Source organism: Oculina patagonica, chromosome 4, assembly GCF_052425735.1.
Source record: "Oculina patagonica isolate OP01 chromosome 4, crgOcupat, whole genome shotgun sequence".
Lineage (NCBI taxonomy): Eukaryota > Metazoa > Cnidaria > Anthozoa > Scleractinia > Oculinidae > Oculina > Oculina patagonica.
Genome location: NC_135761.1, coordinates 48,299,448 through 48,324,058, shown reverse-complemented (window position 1 = coordinate 48,324,058; position 24,611 = coordinate 48,299,448). Strand labels below are relative to the sequence as shown.

Here is a 24,611-nt window from a genome sequence, read left to right as displayed (position 1 = left end):
TTACATACCTCCATAGTGAGGCCAGTCTTCAAAAATAACAGAATCACTCAGCATATTGGAAATGACAGAGGCAGCCATACAACAAGCAAAGGTCTTCCATGACTCTGCTGATGCACTGCCATCAAATGCAAAACTTGAAACACCTTTAACAATGACCCACTCCATTTTCAAATCATGGGCAGCTAAATAAACGCCTGATAGGGAATAAAAGAAAACAATATACCGTATTTATTCGTTTAAGCACCATGCATATATGGGTGCTTATTAAATTTTTGGACCTTGAGAGTGGGCGCTTAATCGAGGTGGGCGCTAATTCGAGGCTGGGCGCTTAGTAAATTTTCACCATTTTTAGCAATTAGTACGCTTATTTTACAAGAAAAAAGTAAATAATAACAGAACGTGAAGATGTCCAAAAGCCAAATTTTTACTGATCCTTGAGAGTTTCTGTAAATTATTGAGAAAGCTTGGTCTCTGGGGAAGTCTCTTGGTAGTACTTAGTCAATTTCACACCTCTCATTTTACTGCTCTCGTGCATGTCAATTTTTTTAGGGGGGTGGGGGGTGGGCGCTTATTAACTTTTCCTACCTACAGGGTGGGCGCTTATTCGAGGTGGGCACTTATTCGAGGTTGGGCGCTTAATCGAATAAATACGGTAAACAACATAGTTTATTATCAGGTTGAACACAGGGAACATTTGCACAACAAGCATGCTGGACTCTGGATCAAGCGGTTTAAGTTTGAGCCCTGGTCGGGCTCAGCTGGGTTAAAATGTTTATTGGCAAGGCACTTTACAGTCACATCGCCTCTTTCTTGCCACCCAGGTGTACAAATGGGTACTGGCAAATTTAATGCTGGGAGTAACCCTGTGATGGACTAGCATCCATCTACAGGAGGGAAGTACAACTCCCAGTCAAGTAAATTAGTTTCAAAAACTGGGATATGCTCTGGCTCTGTAAAGTGTGGAAACGGACGGCGGATGGTGGACAGCGGACAGCGGACGGCGGACGGCGAAAAAAAATAAAAAATTAGAATAAAAAATAAATAATAATAATAATAAATTATAATAATAAAAAAATCATTAAAATGAAATAAATGAAACATTAAAAATCACATCACTATTGGTTGAAGCATCTTCGGATCACTTGTGGGAGGGGGCGGTGGCCTAATGGTTAGTGCGCCGGACCTCGGATCAAGCAGTCCGGGTTTGAGACCTGGCCGGGGTCATTGTGTTGTGTTCTTAAGCAAGACACTTTACTCTCATAGTGCCTCTCTCTACCCAGGTGTATAAATGGGTACCGGCGAATTTACTGCTGGGGGGTAGCCATGCGATGGACTAGAATCCCATCCAGGGGGGAGTAGCAATACTCCTAGCTGCTTAATGCTACAGAAAGCAGGATAAGCTCCGGCCTGATGAGCCACTTGGCTCGACAGCAGGCTTTACCTTTTTACCTTTACCTTCGGATCACTGCGCTGGAAACTCGTCGAAAAATGCTTGGAAAGTTTGGAAAAGTGAAAAAAAAAATGTTTCGTATTAAATTCATTCTCCAAGCACTTATATATTTTATCTCTTTATCTGTCTTATTCTTGAGCTTATAATAATATAAGAGTTTAACACTAAAGACAGTGTTTGGATAATTTTCAGAAGGCTTCGGAAGTTGCACAAATACTATTCGCGCACTCATGTGTAATCTGCATCTTTTTTGTGACTTTACACCATCAATAGTGACAAAGTTTAGATACTAAATACTGGACTAATATCTTAAGGGAAGATTTAAACTCGAACCAGTTGTAGGCCTAACCAACCGGTTTTTTAGGAGGTTGGGGCGGAGGAGGTCCACCAGGGAAGGTTTTCAGATCAGTGTGTATTTCGACAGCTCCTAAATTGTAACATTTCATAAAAAGGAATTGCGCCATTTTTTGCTCGCCCGTATGCGTTTGCCTGTCAGCTGGCTAACTCAGAAGGCTCAACAGTTTGCACTTGCTAGATGAGCCTTGATCTCACCAGGAAAGGGGAGTTACGACATGTATGATGCTAAGATATGTTAAAAACTGCTTTCTATTCCATCTTGAAAGTGCAAAGACGAATTTTTTTCTATTGCACATTTTAAAAATATGAGTAGGCCGAAAAATTTGTAGGCCCGGGCCTACAGGTCTATAGGCTAGCTACGCCCCTGCGAACGAACAATATATCTCTGCCACCTCACTGTCGTATCAGTTTATTTTATCGTATCAGGCAAACTGTGTACTTAGTTAACAGACCTCTCAACCTCAAAGCACTTGAAATCTGGAGATTGAGGTAATAAAATCTGGAGATTTCTGTAAAAAACGGGAGAATGATCAACTGACGGACAAAAATACCTAAAAAAATAGGTGATAATCAAGTGACTTGTGACTCTGTTTACCGTGAGATTTATGTGTCTCATCGTGAGATTGAAGTGAAAACCGTGAGTCTCACGGCAAAGTCGGAGTTAATTTTATTCCTTTGTAAAAATCAAAACGCAAACAAAACAGTTTTTTAGAAAATAAATCAAAAAGTTGTTATTAAAGGCAATCATCTTGCTTTCATGAAGTCAACAACAACGAATTCTAGCTTCTATAAAGGCAAATTTTATCACTTTACTGAATGAAGTGTTTGTTTCGAAAAACTTCTTGGTCAATTTCGTCTTGCTTCTTCGTAAAGTTGTTTTGGTGGAATAGCTAGCGACGCCAATGAAAAGTCATTTGACGTGGACGGCGGAAAAAAAATAAAAAAAAATAAAAAAAAATAATTTAAAAAATAATTTAAAAAAATAAAAAATAATAATAAAAGATAAAAATAATTAAAATTAAATAAATGAAATATTAAAAATCACATCACAATTAGTCTAAGCATCTTCGGATCAATACTGGAAACTCGTTGAAAAATGCTCGTGTTTAGAAAATTGCATTCTCCGAGCACTCTTGTTTTAATTTTATCTCTTTATCTGTCTTTTTTCTAGAGCTGATATAAGAGTTAATCACCAAAGACAGTATTCGGATAATTTTCACGAGGCTTCGAAAATTGCAGAACTTAATTATTATTCGCGCACTCATGTAAAATCTCTGTATCTTTTTTTATTAATTTTGTGATTTTATACCATCAATAGTAACTAACTAAAGATACTGGATACTAGACTGTTTAAACTCGAACAAACAATATCTCTGCCGCTTCACTACATCCTATCAGTTTATTTTTTAAACTGGAAGACTATAGTCCAAAACCAGTTTACTGGTGAGTATATAGACTGGCAACACTATACTTACATTACTTGCAAAAAATTTCGGACGTTTCATTTTCGTTTAATTTTAGTACACTTTTTATCTCATTTCGGACAAATTTCAGACAAAAATTTCCGTATCTTTGCTGAAACATAGCTAAAGTAGATTTACACCTACAAAACACGAATTAGACTGAAACAACATCTGTGAAATTGATAGGTTTACTGCACCCTCAAGATTTTACAGATACACCGACGCGAAAATAACATAAATACTGTCAAACCGTTACGTATCTCAAGCCGTGTCTCAACTAGGGTTTGCTCCATAAAGAAAAGTAAAAGCTTTGGAGCTTAAAGTGGCTTTATCAAGATCTTCAAAAAGATCATCTGATTTTTTTTTCCTTAGTATACTATTCTGCACTGCAACAATTATCGCATCGCATTAAGTTTGGATTAAGATTGGGGATAAAATTCGGCCACGCGACAAGAGTCGCAGCGCAAGCTAAGTACATTATGGGTGGGTGGGTGGGTGGGTAATGTTGTACCAGCCATAACACCCTCAAGCGAAATGAACACCCTTAACAGACTCCCAACAACATTCTACAAACAACTAGCTGGTTACTTATCGCACTTGGTATATTTCCTTCGCCGTTGCACTTGAGCAATGTCAATTTATTCATAATCTGTGCCACTTATATGCTATATCGATAATTTATGCAGTACGAATAGTATACTATTCTGCACTGCAACAATTATCGCATCGCATTAAGTTTGGATTAAGATTGGGGATAAAATTCGGCCCTCACCTAGAATCACCTATGCTTCACTGATCAAGGAACCATCAACGGGCTCTTTATCCCCCAATACTCAAATCCACACAAAGAAACCATTGATGGTCTCCTTTTTGAGGCCAAGTCACACAACACACAACAATGCGCCAACATTGCCTCAAATGCTATCATTGTCAATCCTTATAAATCCCAAACATCAATGGGCTCTTTTACCCCAAAACTCATATCCAAACAAAGAGACCATTGATGGGTACCTATGGAGGCCAACTAATCCTGAAACACTACTCCCAAATCTTACTCCCAAACCTCAAACACAGGCCTCACTTTAGGAATCTAAATTTTATGGAAAAGGTTAAGAATCCGATCCAAACAACGCGACGGTCAACAAGTCGGCCGACACACCACCGATGCGTCGGCCGACTCATTACCGACGCGTCGGCCGACACATTACCGACGCGTCGGCCGACACATTACTCCGTTACATGAAGCGCACACATTCAGGCAATGAATCAAGGAATGGCCAGATTCACCACAAACAGTGCATTTAGTTACTCGTTGAGACATTTTCCGTTTTGTTGATCTGTGATCAATGAGCTGTTAATTGATTTGGCCACTTTAAATACACCGCTAACCTAATTATCATAAAAAGCGGATCAAGTTGTTCATTGGTTAAAAAACACGCTCGGTGATTGGTTGCTTTTCTCCAACTGTGATTGGTTTAAAAAAATAATGTTTGATCCTAATCTCCTAACGACTATTCGATTATTGCTTGGTTTTCAACATTTGTCTGCAAAAGTTGAAATGGAGTTTCAGGATCTTCTTGTTTTATTAGGAAGTTTCCAGAGTGTTTTTAACTTTTTAGTGAATAGTCGACTCTTAGCGAGTCAACGTCAGTGTTCTCGATGTAATTCTGATATGGAATTAACTGAGACCACGCGCGTAAATGATGGCTACATGTGGCGGTGTGTAAATAGCCGCTGTCGAACCTGGCTGTCTATAAGGTCAGGCTCATACTTCGAAGGTTTCAACATCCCCTTGAGTACGTGGCTTCATCTGATGTTCCTGTGGTCTAGGAAGTTGTCTGGAAGTCAAATCTCGACGCTGACTGGGCTTTCGAAGCCTACCGTGATCCGTGCGCTGAGTGAGCTGAGAACAATCTGTTCTAACAAGATTCTGAATGCTGGAATTAAGATTGGAGGCGTGGAAAAGACCGTGGAGATAGACGAGTCAAAGTTTGGGGCCAAGAGAAAGTACCAGAGAGGGAGAGTATCGGAAGGTCCGTGGGTGTTTGGAGCCGTGGAGCGTGGATCTAAAAAGGCGCTACTGTTCCGTGTTCCAGATCGTACAAGAGCAACACTTGTTCACCGTCTAATTACAATGCACATTCTTCCCGGAACTGTCATCTACTCTGATCAATTTTCCCCGTACATCCCACTGAACCAGCTCGGATACATTCACATGTCGGTGAATCACTCAGAGAACTTCGTCGATCCAGACAGTGGTGCACACACCAACACTATCGAAGGCTGGTGGGCTTTGGTGAAAAAGAAGTTGAAGTCCATGTCTGGTACCCTTTATGAACACTTACCAAGTTACTTAGATGAGTTCGTCTGGTTCAGAAACTTCGCAGGAGACAGAGCATTTGAACAGCTGCTGGAAGACATCGCTGAGCAGTTTCCGCTACAATAAAAGAATATTTATTCAAAACCAACGGCTCCTTTAGGAGCCACCACAAATACAAAAGAAAATGACCAATAAAGAGTTAATACAATCCCTATCAATCCCGAAACTAAATAATACCCGAGTATTAAGTCGACTTACCTGTCTAGTGCCCAGTCAGGCTGCATGTTAAAGTAGCGTGGGGACTAGGTCGATGTTGGAACAAAATGGCGTCGACGAAAAAAACGCGATCATTTCCAGACTTATTGCAGCTAAAACTAATCAAATGACTTCGACATTTTAAATAATGAGAAAGACAACACCAAACTTAATCATTGTAAGCTTTTATTTCAAGAGAAAAAGTCGCCAACGCACCGCCGACGCGTTGACCGACGCGTTGTTTGGATCGGATTCTTAACCTTTTCCAATTTTACAGTATAATGCCGTTATAAACCCTTGCGAACAATCAGTGGACATACAACCATCTCCCGTAAAACATGGCACAACATGACAGATTACAACCATTTATTCACTGGGAAATCGCTTAAGAATACATATTAACTTCATCCACATTGAGAGCAATTTAAGTAATTTAAAACTACGTTACAAGTAGGCTCTTAGAAGCCTTATGCCAGAAGACTCAAAAGTCTACGAACTATGTCCAGCTGATTGGATGCCACCAATCAGCATCTTCCATCACTCTATGCTCCGTGTTAAAACTTTGAAGGCTTTTCCGCTCGAACGATCACCCATGAGTCGTTACTATCGCTATGCGAAGTTGTAGTTCCTCAACGAAGTGATTGTCACCCCCCATACTGGCCTTTGAAGGGTTTCCCCTCCAGTAAACCCAAACGGACACGTTGAAGTAGAAAAGGAGGAGACTTAGCATGGGAAAAGCTTCTTATTAAAACAGTAGCAACAATTATGTATCATGAGGGAAAACCCCAAGGCCAGCAGGAGGTGACAATTGTGACCCAGAATGACTAGGAGGGTTGGATAAAGATACCCCGTTTTCACAATTGTCACTTACTGTAGTCCCCAGGGTGGAGAAAAGGTTGTAGAAAACAACAGTCAGAAATTAACCATCAGTATGGTAAGCATTTATTCTTTAACTAACACCACTGAAAGAATATTTCAAACATTTGACCAGTTCCTCAAATGTTTGCCTTACTAGTCCGGAAGCGTTACACCCAGATCTCCCTTCCACTTACAACAGGTTGACATAATAACACTGGAATCATATTGTGCAGTGGTTGTTAAAAACTTCGTTCTTGACACGTCGAGGTCATGCTTCTCGGCCATTGTCACAATGCAATATCCAAGTTCTGAATTTGATCTTTGTCTCTTAACGGATCGAGCCAAGTGGTGCTTGCGGAACTGTGCGAAAGAAGAACCATAGAACTTTCCGTGCTCAGAACTATCATAACAGTAAACACTCATCAGCAATCATCTTACAATCGCTTGCGGAAGAATCATGTCACCAAGAAAACAACAAGCATAACGGTGAACTTTCATCAGTGATAATAGAGAACAATCAAACTCTGAGCTCCAAACAATCATAAGAGTAAACACTCATTAGTGATCATCTTACAGTCCCTTGCCGAAAGAATCATTTCACCATAAGAACAATAAAATTCTGAGCTCCAAACAATCATTATAAACCCTCATTAGTGATCATCCTACGGTCCCTTGCCGAAAAAATCATTTCACCATGAGAACAATCAAATTCTGAGCTCCAACAAGCATAACGATAAACACTCATTAGCGATCATCTCACGGTCCCTTACCAAAAGAATCATGTCACCAAGAGAACAATCAAATTCTGAGCTCCAAACAAACATATCAATAAACACTCATTAGTGATCATCTTACGGTCCCTTGCCATAAGAATCATTTCACCATGAGAACAATCAAATTCTGAGCTCCAAACAATCATATCAATAAACACTCATTAGCGATCATTTCACGGTCCCTTGCCGAAAGAATCATTTCACCATAAGAACAATCAAATTCTGAGCTCCAAACAAACATATCAATAAACTCTCATTAGTGATCATCTTACGGTCCCTTGTCGAAAGAATCATTTCACCATGAGAACAATCAAATTCTGAGCTCCAAACAAACATATCAATAAACACTCATTAGTGATCATCTTACGGTCCCTTGCCATAAGAATCATTTCACCATGAGAACAATCAAATTCTGAGCTCCAAACAAACATATCAATAAACTCTCATTAGTGATCATCTTACGGTCCCTTGCCATAAGAATCATTTCACCATGAGAACAATCAAATTCTGAGCTCCAAACAATCATATCAATAAACACTCATTAGCGATCATTTCACGGTCCCTTGCCGAAAGAATCATTTCACCATAAGAACAATCAAATTCTAAGCTCCAAACAAACATATCAATAAACTCTCATTAGTGATCATCTTACGGTCCCTTGCCGAAAGAATCATTTCACCATGAGAACAATCAAATTCTCAGCTCCAAACAAACATATCAATAAACACTCATTAGTGATCATCTTACGGTCCCTTGCCATAAGAATCATTTCACCAAGAGAACAATCAAATTCTGAGCTCCAAACAAACATATTAATGAACACTCATTAGTGATCATCTTACGGTCCCTTGCCGAAAGATCGAATCATTTCACCATGAGAACAATCAAATTCTGAGCTCCAAACAAACATATCAATAAACACTCATTAGTGATCATCTTACAGTCCCTTGCCATAAGAATCATTTCACCATATGAGAACAATCAATTTTTGAGCTCCGACAAACATAACAATAAACCCTCATTAGTGATCATCTTACGGTCCCTTGCCAGAAGAATCATTTCACCATGAGAACAATCAAATTCTGAGCTCCAAACAAACATTATTATTAAACAAACTCATTAGTGATCATCTTACAGTCCCTTGCCATAAGAATCATTTCACCATGAGAACAATCAATTTTTGAGCTCCGACAAACATAACAATAAACCCTCATTAGTGATTATCTTACGGTCCCTTGCCGATAGAATCATTTCACCATGAGAACAATCAAATTCTGAGCTCCAAACAAACATTATTATTAAACAAACTCATTAGTGATCATCTTACGGTCCCTTGCCAAAAGAATCATTTCACCAAGAGAACTATCAAATTCTGAGCTCCAAACAATCGTAAAAATAAACACTCATAGAATAACTTAACAGTGGAGCCCAACCACGTGGAAAAATTACAATAGTAAAGACACACCTTCTTTGGTACATGCAACACCTTCGGTCAAGCGCACTAGACGCCCCACAAACTAGTACTGATACGCACGGCCATGTGAAAACAACAGAAAGATTCGACTCCTTTAAAATAATGCCCAAAAACTAACATGAACGTACCAATATACACGAAAAAGCCGTCTAGCCGACCTAGCACAGTCAATTCTTTTACAATACCCTGAACAAAAATATTACCTTAAAGCATACAATGTTGAGCTGTTGAGGTCCCATGTGCTTAAAGAAGACCTGTCGGGACTTGTGGCATCTGAAATGCCCCACTAAGGCATTGCTAAAACCTTCTTCCCTGGAAATACGTATCCAGCACGAAAAAGCGTTCCACTATTCTCTTGGAGCCGATGTAATCTACATTTGAGGTCCTCGCGCGAACGTTCTCGTCGAGCAATTCCGTCCAAAAAATTCAACACTGGAGGATGAAAGCTCACACGTTTACAATTAAACCGGGAAAAGCAATGGTATACACATTTGTAGTTATAATTAATCTAAGGAGCTCAAGTCTGCAGTCAAGACTGAAGATAGTGTTGAAGTTTCCGATGAAAACTCGACGAAAGGCACAGGCATGTTCCGGAGCCGTTGCACTTGAACAATGTCAATTTATTCATAATCTGTGCCACTTATATGCTATATCGATAATTTATGCAGTACGAATAGTTACAGCTTCCACTATTTCTGTCATCTCAAAACCCTTCCTTCACACATCAGGTTTGTTTGTGTACTTGAAACAAATATACTGTACTGTAAATATTTCGGCTGCTTTAAAATTTCAGACGGTTTTATTTTTGGACAATTTTTTTGTCCGAAATAAATTGTCCGAAATGTTTTGCAAGTAATGTACAACCTCAGGCTATTGATCGGTTAGAATAGACCCTGTAAACCCTTAAAATGCAATTCCGTGTACGTGTTTGTCACTTAATCCCTGTCACACTTCTATAAACGGGCCCAGTGTGCAAAATTTGCTTGCGGTATAAAGCCTGTGTTTAAGAGACAGTACAAGAACATGGACAAGAGAAGTAACCTTTTAACCCCTTTTAGTTTTTGTGACCTTGTGTCTCTAGACCACAAAAAGAAAAAAAAATCTGGCATAACCATTAGCGTCGCTCATTGGCATCGCTAGCTATCCCGCCAAAACATGTTTACGAATCGAAGCAAAGCGAAAATGACCAAGACGTATTTCGAAACAAACACTTCATTCAGTGAAGTGATAAAATTTGCCATTATAGAAGCTAGAACTTGTTGTTGTTGAACTTCATGAAAGCAACATGATTGCCTCATTATTGTGATTTATTTTTGAAAAACTGTTTTGATGGTGTTTGATCTAAACAAAGGAATAAAATTCACTGACGTCTTAACACAGTCTTAACTTAGTACATAGTTTGCCTGATACGATCAAATAAACTTGATAAACTGATACGACAAAGTGAGGTGGCAGCGATATTGTTTGTTCGAGATTTAATCTTTCCTTGAGATATTATTCCAGTAATTTAGTATCTTAACTAAAATTCCTCTTTAGTCACTATTGATGGTGTAAAGTCACAAATAAAACATAGGCACGCTAAGCGTGCAGGAGTTATTTTTTCAATTTATGGGGTGGCTTGGGGTGAAACTGGGTGATTGTCCTGTTGGGATGGTTTATGCCATAAGTTGAGCCATTTGTGTATGGCGGCCCACGGAGTCACTTTTTTGCACAAAATTTGCTTGCAAACAAAATAACTTTTACGTGCATTTTGATACATCAGAACTGTTTTATTCAATACGTAAATTTTCGTCATTTAATTGAAAAACAAAAACTAATTCAATTATCAAAATGTCACAAAATGGCACGTTCTTATTCTGTTTAAGCGGTTATTTTGTTGCTAGCTTTGTAGCAACCGTAACGTGTTACTTTTGTTTGTTACGGAATACTTTTGGATTTTTACCAAACACTGAAACATGATATTGTTGTTTTTCTCACTTTTGTAACATGAGACCTTTGTTTTTTAAAAACGAACGTAACACGATACCCTTGTTTTTCTCGAAAAAGCCACGTTTCCATACAGACATTGAACGAAAAGTACTATAATAAACGAAGTAATAAACGCATCAAATCAAAAACCACTTTCTTCGGGAAAGTTCTTTAAAGCGCAGTACACCTGGAGTCTTTGTTTCCTGTCAGAACTGTTCAACAAAGATTTTCTTTCATTTACAACCTAAATTCTATTCAACAAACAAGAACTAATTGAGATATCAAATTGTCACGGAATGGCACGCTCTTATTCTGTTTTTGCTATCGATCGTAGTTGCTTTTAACAGCAAAGTTAATACTTGTACCGGTTCATTAAATATTTGAACGAGATGTTTTACAGTTGATTTCAGTTTACTTTGGCCGCTCGCTTTGCGAAGTTTGTTGGGAAATTGGAAACTTTGTTATGAAGTTGCCAATTACGTTGCGAGTTTGCGAATCAAATTGCGATCTTCGATAAGTTCCCAACTTCGGCTCGACTGAACTTTCGAAGTTTTGGTAGTTGAGGAGAAACAAGACATGTTGCTCGAAAGTCATGGCGATTTCTGAACTCGAAGATTTTAGAGCTTGTCAAGGAAAATTGAAGTAGCTTGAAGTGCAAGACAACGTTTCGCATCAGCGATCACGCAAGTGATTTGGCGATAAATAAATTTTATGCAGGTAGAAATTTGGTCAAATTTTAACTTTTTTGTATGAAAACACATATTTAACGATTTCTGTGAGGCATAATCTTCACTGTCTTCATTTCAAGTCTTCTGCGTTTGTAAACCTGATGAAACTGGATGGTTTATTGATTTTAATCGAAGCCGACGCGACGCGACAGACTAATTTGTTCGAGACAACATGTTTACGGCTCGCTGAACATAAAAGTTTTTTTATTTTTATGACATTTGTTTCCAACAGTTTAGCGTAGCAAAGCCCTTTTTGATAACATAATTATAGAAGGTTTTATTAATTTCGGGCCGAAGTTGGGAACTTTGTATCGCAGCTCACAATTTGATTCACAAACTCGCAACCTATTTAGCAACTTCATAAAAAACTTTCCAATTTCCCAACGAACTTCGCAAAACGGATGGCAAAAGTAATGACAACATTATTCTTCAAATCTACTTTGTGCAAATGTTATATGTTATTTTTACTACGGTCAGGAAAGCTAGCCTCTCCAAACGTACGCTCGAATAAGACGAATAACAAGTTATTGTTGGGCCTTTTGCTCACGGCGTGTGCGTTGTAAGCAGGCGGGCGTTACGAAAAACGTTTTTAATCCAGGGTTAAATCACAACTCACCGATTCCGCCTCCTTCTAATCTAAAAACTTCGAACGAAATTGCTGACTACGTCAGTTTGCTTCCCTTTTATAAACTACAATTTGATTGGTTCCGATAGTACCTGAAATCTGATTGGTGTGACAAACCCACATACTTCACTGATTACAGGTCCATCGCGCCGACTAAAGAGCTATTTTGAAAAAATAACTCAAAAAGATACAGAAATTATACACGAGTGCGCGAATAGTATTTCTGCGAATAAGACAGATAAAGGGATAAATACGTGAGTACATGTACTTGGAGAATGAATTACGAAACATTTTTTGCAATTTTCCAAACTTTTCATGCATTTTTCGATAAGTTTCCAGTAGTGCTCCGAAGATGCTTCGACTAATTGTAATGTGATTTTTAATATTTCATTTACTTAATTTAAATTATTTTTATCCTTAATTATTCTTTTTTATTTTTAAAAATTATTTTTAACAATTTTTTTTACTTTTTATTTTTATTTTTTTCTGCAGTCTGTCATCCGCTGTCCGCGTCCGCCGTCCCCCTCGGTCATCTGTTTCTGCGCTTCACAGAGTCCCAGTGTGATGAGCCACTTGGCCTGATGCAGGCTCATAACTTTAGTGATCCCCTTTGTAGAAGACTAGTTGACTAGTCGAAATATCGGCCAAATAAATTGTCCAATACAAGTGTCGTCGTACTAGTCGTACATTTAAAATTACTGTTTTATACACCTCGAGTGAGTTCTATACATGCATCTCCAAGCTACGTGAGATCTGACAAAGAATTGTGCCATAGTCTTCCTAACGTTGTGTGGCCCTCTGCATTTAATCGTCTCTTTGTACTGTTACATACGGAGTTTTGCATCAAAACTTAGCAATCAGTAAAGCTGGACGATTTTATGCCTAAATATTGAGAAACTCATACAAATAATATAATTGCAACTTGCAAAAAAATTGTCGATTTGTTTTGCATTATTTTCAAGCTAGCGCTGGAATGCGATATTTCAAAGGTTCATGCCAAGTTTCAGCTTGTTTGGTTCATATGGTTTGAAGAATTTCGGACTGAAAGTCAGGTACTTTGCTTTCTAAAGGCCCGGGCCAAATGTCAAACTTCACATGAAACGAACTAAACTGAGCGAATTAAGTTCATGATAAGTTCGACGTTTGACTCAGTTGAGTTCGTCCGACTGAATTAAGATCGACCAACACGTTCTATCCATCTGCACCAGAGCAGGCGGATAGAACGTGTGAAGATCAACTGTGGGACAAACGTCGATCTTTTCATGAAACGAACTTAATAAATAAATTTTATATTTGTATGTTAATGTATTTGTAGCCTCGAAATATTCGTTCTTGCTGCTCTGAATTTGGTTTGACAGTCAGTTCCCAATCGATGAATTATGTACGATGTTTGACCCAACGGTCGAGCTTCACCTGTTTGGGCCTTCAACCAAAACTGCAATTTAGTTTGTCTCATGTGAAGTTCGACGTTTGGCTTGGGCCTAAGTTGCTCGTTGCTTTGCAAACATGTATGGAGTATTTAATTATTCTGTGTCGTTGGACAAGCGTACGTTGTTAATTTTTAATTCTCCACGATTTTCTGCCACTTGGGAATGGTTTTGCTTTTGAAATTAACAACGCACATTCCAATTAATGTTTCTGCTCTGAACTCAAGTTGATGTCTTATCTCACCTTTTCCTTCCATTTCTAGTGCAGTTGCACCAGGGTGTAATTTACACTGACGCTCTGCACTATCTGGATCAGGACAACTCAAAATCTCGCCATCACAGTGTACTTTGACCAGCTCTTGTGCTTCTGGGTTTTCTAATGGTGCATGCCAGCCAACAGCAGCAGATTTGATGATATTGCCAATATCTCTGTTCACTGGGGTTCTGTAGGCATCTGTTGTAAGCTTAGAGGATATAACCACATCTCCTAACGTGGCTTTTTCACGATTCAAACCACTGCAAAAGCCAGAAGAATAAACAACCTTGGGTCTCAGTAGGGTCACAGCATTTTTAACAGTAGTTTGAGAGCCACCAGGATCTGAGGATCTCATCAAAGCAACTTTCAATGGCTTTTCCTCATCACCCATGCTCCCAAAGTAAACAAAACCAAGGGATTTGTGATAGCTTTTAAATGGATTTCTCAGGTAATAATAAGATGCCAAGAACTCGCAATCCTCCACAGTCAATAGCATAACATCTACTGGGAGATGGTCATCATTCCAAGGTTTTGACTTTCTTGGAAGATTGCTCATTTTTGGTAGCTTAATACTGAGAGTTGGTGGGTGACCATCATCATCCATTGAACTGTTACCCCCTTTACTTTCAGCCACTGACATTGTAACAAACTGGATCTGTTAGAGATGTCCCTACAAGAAAAGAATTAATGAAGGAAATCAGTGATTGTAGATAAGAAAGAATAGTTATTCTCTTGAGGAATCAGTTAACTAAAGAATCATGGTTATCCTTAGTACAGCAAAAGTTCTCAGTATACATTGTGCCCAGGAGTGGATCCAGACTAGTTTAATTAAGTGATTTGCACAAATCACTAAAATATTTCCAAATATTTACGTTTTTTTATTTTTCAGGTTCTTTATTTAGTTAAAGAAATAAAGTATTTTTTCTATCTTGTTTAATTGTTGATTATAAAATAAAACAAAGAAAAAAGCGTTGTATGTCGCTATTCCATCAAACAATACACAGCAAATCCAGCCCTTTCTGAGTGAATTCGAAGAGTTTCTGTTCGTGCGCTTTCATTCTCTGTCGATACTTCCAAATCAACGCGAAAAAATTTGTAGGCATGACTGGAAAAAACATAGGCACGCTAAGCGTGCAGGAGTTATTTTTCAATTTATGGGGTGGCTTGGAATGAAACTCGGCGATTGACCTGTTGGGATGGTTTATACCATGGGTTGAGCTATTTGTGTATGGCGGCCCACGAAGTCACTTTTTGCACAAAATTTGCTTGCAAACAAAATAATTTTCAAGTTCATTTTGATACATCAGAACTGTTTTATTCAATGCGTAAATTTTCATCATTTAATTGAAAAAACAAAAACTAATTCAATTACCAAAATGTCACAAAATGGCACGTTCTTATTCTGTTTAAAGCGGTTATTACACCTGGGGTAATTGTTTCCTGTCAGAACTGATCAGCAAAGATTTTCGTTCATTCACAACGTAAATTCTATTCAACAAACAAGAACTAATTGAGTTATCAAATTGTCACGGAATGGCACGCTCTTAGTCTGTTTTTGCTATTGATCGTAGTTGCTTTTAACAGCAAAGTTAATACTTGTACCGGTTCATTAAATGTTTGAACGAGATGTTTTACAGTTGAGTTTTATAGTTTACTTTTGCCGCCCGCTTTGCGAAGTTTGTTGGGAAATTGGAAACTTTGTTATGAAGTTGTCAATTACGTTGCGAGTTTTGCGAATATAATTGCGAACTTCGATACAAAGTTCCTAACTTCGGCCCGACTGAACTTTTCAAGTTTGGTAGAGGAGAAACAAGACATGTTGCTCGAAAGTTATGGCAATTTCTGAACTAGATGATTTTAGAACTGGTCAAGGAAGGTTGAAGTAGCTTGAAGTGCAAGACAACGTTTCGCATCAGCGATCACGCAAGTGATTTGCCGATAAATAGATTTTATGCATGTAGAAATTTGGTCAAATTTTGACTTTTTTGTATGAAAACACATATTTAACGATTTCTGTGAGGCATAATCTTTACTGTCTTCAATTTCAAGTCTTCTGCGTTTGTAAACCGGATGAAACTGGATGGTTTACCCATATATAAAATTGATTTTAATCGAAGCCGCCGCGACGCGACAGGGAAGACTAATTTGTTCGAGACATGTTTACCGCTCGCTGAACATAAACGTTTTTCATTTTTATGACATTTGTTTCCAACAGTTTAACGTAGCAAAGCCCTTTTTGATAACATTATTACAGAAGGTTTTAATAAATTCGGGCCGAAGTTGGGAACTTTGTATCGAAGCTCACAATTTGATTCGCAAACTCGCAACCTATTTGGCAACTTCGTAACAAACTTAATTTCCCAACGAACTTCGCAAAGCGGACGGCAAAAGTAACGACAACACTATTCTTCAAATCTACATTGTGCAAATGTTATATGTAATTTTTACTACGGTCAGGAAAGCTAGCCTCTCCAAACGTACGCTCGAATAAGAAGAATAACAAGTTAGTGTTGGGCCTTTTGCTCACGGCGTGTGTGTTGTAAGTAGGGGAGCGTTACGAAAAACGTTTTTAATCCAGGGTTAATTCACAACTCACCAATTCCGCCTCCTACAAATCTAATGCATCAGTCAATTGAAACCCCGGCCCCCCCGACCCCCGGGACTTAGCGGGGATTTAACGCGTCCAAAGCCGGGATTTAACGCACTTTTAACGGCGCGTTGGCCCCGGTGGCCGGTGGATTTAACAAAATGTCGGTAGACCGGGGCCGTGGAGCGGTGATTTAACAGCACGCGATCACCTGAAGCGGGGACGACAGCCGGGGTTTAACATCAAGGACTGTATTTTTTCCTCAAAATGTTCGTTCCTTCTTATGGAATCTGCCACCTTTGTACACTATCGTCTCGAAGAAAGTAGTTTCTGTTTGTGAGATTTCAGTCGTGAATTATATCGTAGGGTGAAAGTTGTTTGCCTTTTGAAACTGAAAATAACTTTTCTATTTTGTCTCTTCTTATGTCCCACATTAAAAAGACGTCGTCAATGAATCGTTTCCAAAGGATAGGTTTATTGCTACTTTTTCTGAACATATCGTTTTCTATTTTGGCCATGAAGATGTTAGCAGAAGCTACGGCGATTTTCGTGCCATGGCTGTTGGATGGGTTTGAAGATTATCTTTTCCACTGAATTGGAACAAGTTTTCTTGAAAGATCAGACTCGGAGCATCTTCGTCTCAAAAAACCTGTTAGGTACAGGAGAGTTTATGAGACAGAGAAGGCTCTTATAGGCTGTTTAGGCAGTGCAATCTTCTCAATAAAATTATTAAAGTCTGTCGCACAAAGCTTGTTTCTTTGCTACCGGCTGAAGTTAACTGTTGATAAAAGCTGAAATACGTTCTTCCGACAGGTGTGTTCATAATAGCTAATTACGGGTTTGAAATTTAGCAAACTTGTGACTGACTACGAAAAACGAATTTCTTATAAATATTTTTCTCAAAGTAAAAGGCTATTTGTGGAAACAGGTTTCTTTCCTATCTTATAACTATATATGAAGAACAATAAATGAAAGAAATAGATTTTTCAACTTCCGCAACGAAAGAAATCAAGATTTTTGCCTGGTTTTTGCTGAAAGTCTCTCTTGAGTTGGTTCCTTATTTGGTTCGTATTCCCCCGCTATGCGGGGCTTTTAACAGACGTCTTGGCCCCTATGGCGGGGTAAAAAGCCGGGTTTTAACACTTGGTAAATGTTAAATTCCCCGGTAAGTCCCGGGGGTCGGGAGGCCGGGGTTTCAATTGACTGATGCATAAAATCTTCGAACGAAATCGCTCACTACAACTGTGTCAGATTGCTTCCCCCTTATAAACTACAATTTGATTGGTTCTGATAGTACCTGAAATCTGATTGGTGTGACAAACAAACATACTTCACTGACCCACTGACTGACTGACTGAATGATTACACGGGAACAACATGCCGACTAAGAGCTATTTTTGAAAAAATAACTCAAAAATGGTATGCAGTGGGTGGGAGTGGGTGGCATTGTCTTTTGAATCACTCAAACTCGGTTTTGATTGGCTATCCAGGCCGCAAACTACTGTGCAAACTAGTGACAATCATATATAAAGGGAAGCCTCTCCCCGAAAGTCCTTCGTTTGTTCGTATTCTGAAAACTTGCTACGGAGGAAGAGGGAATTTCAATTTACAAACATGTTTAAATACTTAAGTCTATGGCTCGAGGCGATCCAGTTTGCCGTAAGGAGGACTGCTCTGTGAACGATATCGGCTTGGTTTTCAAAGAAACGAGAACATATTCCAACCAGGACAAGTTCAGGTTAATAGAGAATCTTTGGAAACCAGGTGAGTTGTTTGAGCTCCCTGTGTCAGTGGAAAGTTTAAATTCTAAGCGCCATTTTGTGTGGGGTTGGCTAGCAAGATTTCCCTGGCTGGCATACTCTAAATATCTTGATGGTGCCTTATGTTGACCGTATGTATCTTTTGAGGTCCATTGCGGGCGAAATACGAATAAACTTCTCAGACAAATTGTAGAAGTATCAATCCACAGTCTGACATTTTCAAAGCCCGCCAGCGGGAAATGTTAGTTGCATAATTTAGCAGTGATTCTATGTGATTGCAATGGCGAATTTTCTCTTTGGCCTGGAGGGACTATAATTTTACCAGCCCTGTTCTTCATGTGGCTTCCTCCAGTATCGACTTTAGAAGATATATGTTTTTTGGAAACTAATCTAGTGAAAAGCACTTTGCGAGCAGTATTTGAATAATGATTTATTCTCCTACGCGTGTTGTCAGTCTGTCGCGGACTTCTTCAGGGAGTTTTACAAATGAGAATTTATTTATACATAGTGTAAACCGTACAAATCATTTTACGGGTTATTTTAATGGATTTACGTATAGGAAACAAGTTAAATATTTATGCAAGGCTTTACTAAGTTGTAGCATATGTGTGACATATTTCTGTTGTGACATATGCGTGACATATTTTATATTTTTGGGGACCTCAGATTTAGTACTAAATTGAGTTCCAATTGATTTGGTCTGTAAAGAGTTAAGAAACAGGAATGATTTTTCTGTACAGAATCATGCTTTCTGTGGGGGTGCTGTTAATGTGTCTGTATGGCTTAAAGTACTCTCAGAAATAAACAGCAAAATGGAAATCTGAGGACACTAAATTTCAAATTTTCTTGAGGAAGCATGCCCCAACCCCCCTCCCCTCCCCTCCATCAAAAATCAAAAATCCTGGATCCACCCCTGGTGCCTATGGCTTCTTTCTAATTTACCGTAATTTATTTAGTTCATTAGTCAGCACATCTGTTAATGATATGGTGTGTCACTGGTTGTGAATTAATTGCTGGCAAACCAGGAAGAGATTCAGCTACAATAATAATTAACAGATGTGCCAACCGTCAACTACTGACAAACTAATTAATTATTTATCAAATTGTACATAAAATCTTGCATCAAAACATCAAAATATACAACTAAAGCACTTTGCAGTGCCAAAGAGATGGACCCTTTTAATTAGTCAACAGACATAAAGTCAGTGTATTTTAATGGGCAACATGTCAATTACCTTGCTCTTCATTAAGACGACATTCACTTCTGAAGGTTTTGACTGTGTCATTTCTCTTGCCGCATAATCACTAAAAATGAAATGAGAAAACAGTTATGCTACATACCAAGGTTTGATTCCTGTCGGGGACATCTCTTTGGAAATAGCCATACAGGTAACCACAGTGATTCAAAGCAATGTCTAGCATACGTTCCTAAATCTACAGCAAAATTTTTTGCAACATTTTCAATGAGCTGTTACAATTTCAATAACATCTTAAAAAAAAATGAAAAGATGTTTTGCGTCTAATTTACCAAATGTAGCATTTCTGGAATAGCATTTTCTCAATACTTTAAAACTCACCTGTTCTTGTTGAAATCATTGTTCTTCAAAGTTTTGATTTGGAGCTGAATTAATACACAAGATGTCTTGACCCTTTCATCAATATTTCCTGCAAACAAAACAATCCACTGAACATTTCTCTTACATGGGCACCAATTTAATGAAGGACAGTTCTATAATATGAACACTAATAATTAATCTATAATTTCAAATAGGTGACCTTTCTAACATGGACACCTCTTTAAATGTTCAGCAAGTTATAATATAGGCAACCCCTAAATGGAACTACAATAAAAAGGTGACTGGGTGCATTCGTCCCTCCAGGATCTATATAAAAAACACTCAAATGTAGTTATTTTATAAAATAACATTAAAATATTTAAGCTAATAAACAAGTAGAAAAATAAGCTCACCTATGGAGGCATTATGACCTAATTTCTTGTCCTGTGTTGTGAGTAATCACATGATGACATTTAACGCCTGCATGCTGGAAAGAAAAAAGAAATATATTATATAAATTATTAACTAAAACATCAATAATTAATCCTACAGATAACTAATTAATTGACAATGACAATTTGGGTTATATCAGAGACTTAATAATGTGGGAATAAAGCTCTATAATATACAAATTATCTTTGCAAATCATTTCTACCTTGGTTTATGCATTATATAACCTGAGGGCTCATATTTGCATTTAATTATTAACAAGCAACAATTTGATGAACATAATATTTTCGATGACTTGACAACTCAGCCTACTATACAGATACCGGTATTTGTTGCGGGCCCAAGAGAGGCCTGCAACCCTAATCTTGACAGTGACCAGCGGATTGTGTATTATACACGCGCACCACGTTTATAAAAGGCCAACTGCAAAAGGGAAGTTGAAAATTTTCTTCTGCCACCAAGAACAATCAGAATGCGAAAATGTGTTAATCACAACAGTTTTTCTAAATACCAGAAGTTGAAAATCTGAGAACGATTAGAATGCGAAAAATGCGTTAATTTATCCCATAAAATCAAGGCCTCTGTCACATGGAAGATTGGTAACATTACGTTTTACAGACATTGTTTCGACGTTATTGACCGGGTATTGAAAAGATTTACTGTGATTGTATCACAGATAAACCATGGCCAAACAAATGATTCCAACAACGGTTGATCTCGAAAAATTCCTTACAACACTGACAACATAGCGAGTTCCCCGACCAAGGAAAATCACATCTCAATTACACACCGTGTTTAATTAAGTCATGCATTCCTTGCATGATGCGTTACTTGGAATAATTGTCTTTTGTCCAGTGATTTATCGACATCGTCTGAGAAATTTTCGCAACCTGTTGGAATAGTTGCTGTGAAAATAAGGTGACTTAAGTTATTTGTTCTTCCACCATGAACGGTTACAATGCAGAAGGATCCGAATTATGTGTCGTTCAAACAGGAAGTTGAGAATTTTTTCCTCCGCAAAAAAACGATTAGAATGCGAAGAAAATGTCAATCACAAAAGTTTGTCATCTGAGATCGAGGCTTCTGTCACATGGAAGGTGACGGTGAAGGCTCTGGGCCTGCACTTTCTAACCTGTGGTTACCACTAATAAGTTTACATTGTAGCCTGGGGGTCTCCTATGGGTATGGGGATGCTCATCCAGAAAAAAATTAAATAAAACCAATAAAGAACACCAATCTGGATGTGGCTTGACCTATTTTGATGCCTAAAAGATGCATTTGTTATGCCTGATCAGTCTACCAACACAATATGATGTTGGTAGCATTTTTATTTTGTCTTCGTGCAGCCCTAAATTAGGAGCCTTGACATTCTCATACCTTGAGTCTTCATTACTTACTGCGCAAGCTGACAAAACAAGCAACTCTCAAAAATTACGTTGCACTGAGGATTGAATTTGATTGGATTTGAAAGGAAAAAAAATGGCGGAAAGTAAAAATTATACCAAAAAGTTCGTTTGTCATTCTTTTGAAAGTTAGGCATACCCAATTCAACAGGAAATTGTCTGATATTGTCGGTCTTCCAATCAGAACTTTCCAGGGTCGCTCCTTTTCCGACCGCTGATAAAAAATGACCCTGGTACAAGGAAGAGAACCCAACGGCTAAGTGTTCTGTCCTGATGATGCTGAGTGAGACAGAAATCGTAATTTACACCACTAAGCGAGATGAGGGGCATCCCTGTCTCTTTCATATGAGTGGGAGACCCCCTGGGCATATTTGTAGCCTAACATCAATGTACAGTGTTTTCGACAAGGCTCAAGCTCTTTGATAGATTCAAAGAAAACATTTTGAGATCATGGCAGATCACACCATGCTCAGTCAAGCAAATCATGCAGACACAGTCAGCAAAATCAGCCAAATTGTTTTTGAGAAATTTACATTGCATTTTACAAGAAGACTTTGATAAAGCCAACAATATTAATTAATGTAATGCGACGGGGAAAATTAAAGGTATATAAAGCTTATATGGCGGCTTACAATTGCCAATTGCCATCGGATTCCCATACAATCACTGTAAATTCTGACAGCGTTGCCTACCCATGAGGACATCGCAACGATGAAAATGTGTAATTCAGCCGACCCGAGTCAGGTCGGGTATTTAATATTCATGAGCCCCCACGTCCAATCACGAGTCGTCTTGGGAGTCTCAAAGCGGGCTGTGAAAATGCGGTTCGAGTCCAAGTTTCTATTGATGTTATAACCGGTTTTGAAAGCAAAACATATTTATCAGTTCATGTTCAAAGCGAGTGCTCGCTTATCTAAGGAAAACTGATCGAATTCTAGTGTTCAAAGCGTGTGTGGTACGTTTGCTTGTTTTAGGGAAACTTGCTGAAGTTCGAAGCGTGTTCTCGCCTGTCTGAATAAAACTTTTGGAGCGTGTGTTACTGTTTACTTAGCTAAGTTTTCATGGTTAAAGCATCTGTTCACGTAGCTGAATAAAACTTACGGTGGTTCTCATATTTAAAGCGTGTGTTCATTTGTGTGAATACTACAAAGAGTTTGGTCTCACTTTTAATACGTGAATATTCCCTACGCGCCGACAGATATATTTTTTCTTTTGGAGCGTACGCGTCCCACAAGAATTAAATCGCTTCTTCAACAGGCTTACGAAGGTGTTTATAACAGCAAAGAACACTACAGTAAAAGAAACCATTCCTGATTTAGATTAAATTGTTGCGCTAAATGTGCTTGAGATTTTCTGCGAGCGAAAGTCTTTTTTTTGAATTGTTGAATAAACACGTATGACAAGTCAATTGTTGCGACAAGTTCTCATCGGCGCGGGTTGATTGAAATACCGAAACTTTTATCTTTTAATAAATGTTCACGGCGTATAATATAAACTTTTATAGAACATCAGTTTTACTCATTGATATCCTTTCACCGTTTAAATAAACGACTTATGCCAAATAGAACAAAGAGAAATCATTCTTTCTGCTACTTGCCGTGACGCTTCAACAGACAATGAGTCGGCAATTATTCATTCCACAAACAAGTCTCGCCGGCGTGTGCCGAATGACAGAAAATTTATCTCGCAAAAAAGTTAATATATTTTCACGACGCATCATAAAAACTTTCGTAGAGCATTGTTTCTTTTTATTAAGATCATTTCACCGTTTGAATCACTGATTTACGCCAAATAGAACCAGAGATATCATTTTTTCCTACTTGCCTTTACGCTACAATAGACAATCAATTAGTCTCGTTGGCGCGTACGCGTGTTCGAAACTTTCTTGAAAAAAAAAATTAATGTTTACGGCGCATCATTTCAAAAAAAGAGGTCACATATTTCAAGCGAGTGTTTGCTTGTCTGAACTGAATTTATCGAAGTTTTCATGTTCAAAGCGTTTCACTTTGTTCACTAGTTCGTTTACTTGTTTGATCTTCGCATAGTCACAAACCGGTTTTTTTGTGAACGAAAAAACTGCATTCGGTTGTTAAGTCACTTAATCCCCCGTGGGACATCTACCGCTTCATTGGGCATGCGTGAATTAATAACTGAATACGTAATGAATTACACATTCTGATCGCTGCGATGTTCTAATGCCGTCAAGATGGCGTCCAAAAGCGTGAGAAGGTCTATTACTTGATCAAATTACTACAGCTTGCTGATTCGTAGATGCATAATGACAGCATTAACACAAAAACTATAACACAGAATTCAACCGCTAACAAGAAACCCGAACAAATTCCACCACATTAATACTGCAAGAGAAATCATGCAAGTTGCGCACATTTTTATGCAGATGAGTCAAAAGTGAAAGTGCAAATTGTTGACTGATTTTCTGAAATGTGATGTTAAAACTACGAAGTTGTGATCTATGACACGACACAAGACAAAAGAGCTTGTCACTCCAGAACGAAAGAAAGGAACTTGCTGTAAACTAAACATAGAAAGACCACGATCGACACGATCAATAAAACGAAAGCTTACCTTCTCTCGTGTCTTGACTTTCTTGAATTCTGACACTGTAGCAGGAAGAACAGCTAAACTTTTCACCAAACACACGTGAAGACGGAAGTTACATATTTGATAACACAATCGTTAATCTTTTGAGCTTTTAGCAAGTTTGTTTATCACCCAAAAGGACAGCAAACACACGAGAAGCTTTCCTAGCAGAGCATTCGCAGATGAAATCAATCAGGAATCAAAGAAATTTTCCACCCACCCAGACTCGTACCCAGTCATCCCCGCGATGTCAGAAAAGCAGAAGTTGCGTGACTTACTAACTTATTTGCATTTTGAGTC

At 38.4% G+C, this 24,611-nt stretch overlaps 2 protein-coding genes across 2 annotated transcripts; one reads left to right on the top strand and one right to left on the bottom strand.

The window, feature by feature from the left end:
* Nucleotides 1–24,611, bottom strand: LOC144652618 (death domain-containing ATP nucleosidase-like). The gene is made up of 6 exons (XM_078512694.1): nt 24,297–24,611; nt 20,271–20,344; nt 19,875–19,966; nt 19,537–19,606; nt 13,943–14,624; nt 1–194 (listed from the first exon to the last, which is right to left on the bottom strand). Exons 5-6 carry the CDS (start codon nt 14,592–14,594, stop codon nt 1–3), a joined length of 846 nt encoding a protein of 281 aa, XP_078368820.1. The 5' UTR covers nt 14,595–14,624; nt 19,537–19,606; nt 19,875–19,966; nt 20,271–20,344; nt 24,297–24,611.
* LOC144647950 (uncharacterized) lies at nt 4,829–5,999 on the top strand. The gene has a single exon (XM_078507618.1). The coding sequence runs from the start codon at nt 4,829–4,831 to the stop codon at nt 5,714–5,716; it is 888 nt and encodes a 295-aa protein (XP_078363744.1). The 3' UTR covers nt 5,717–5,999.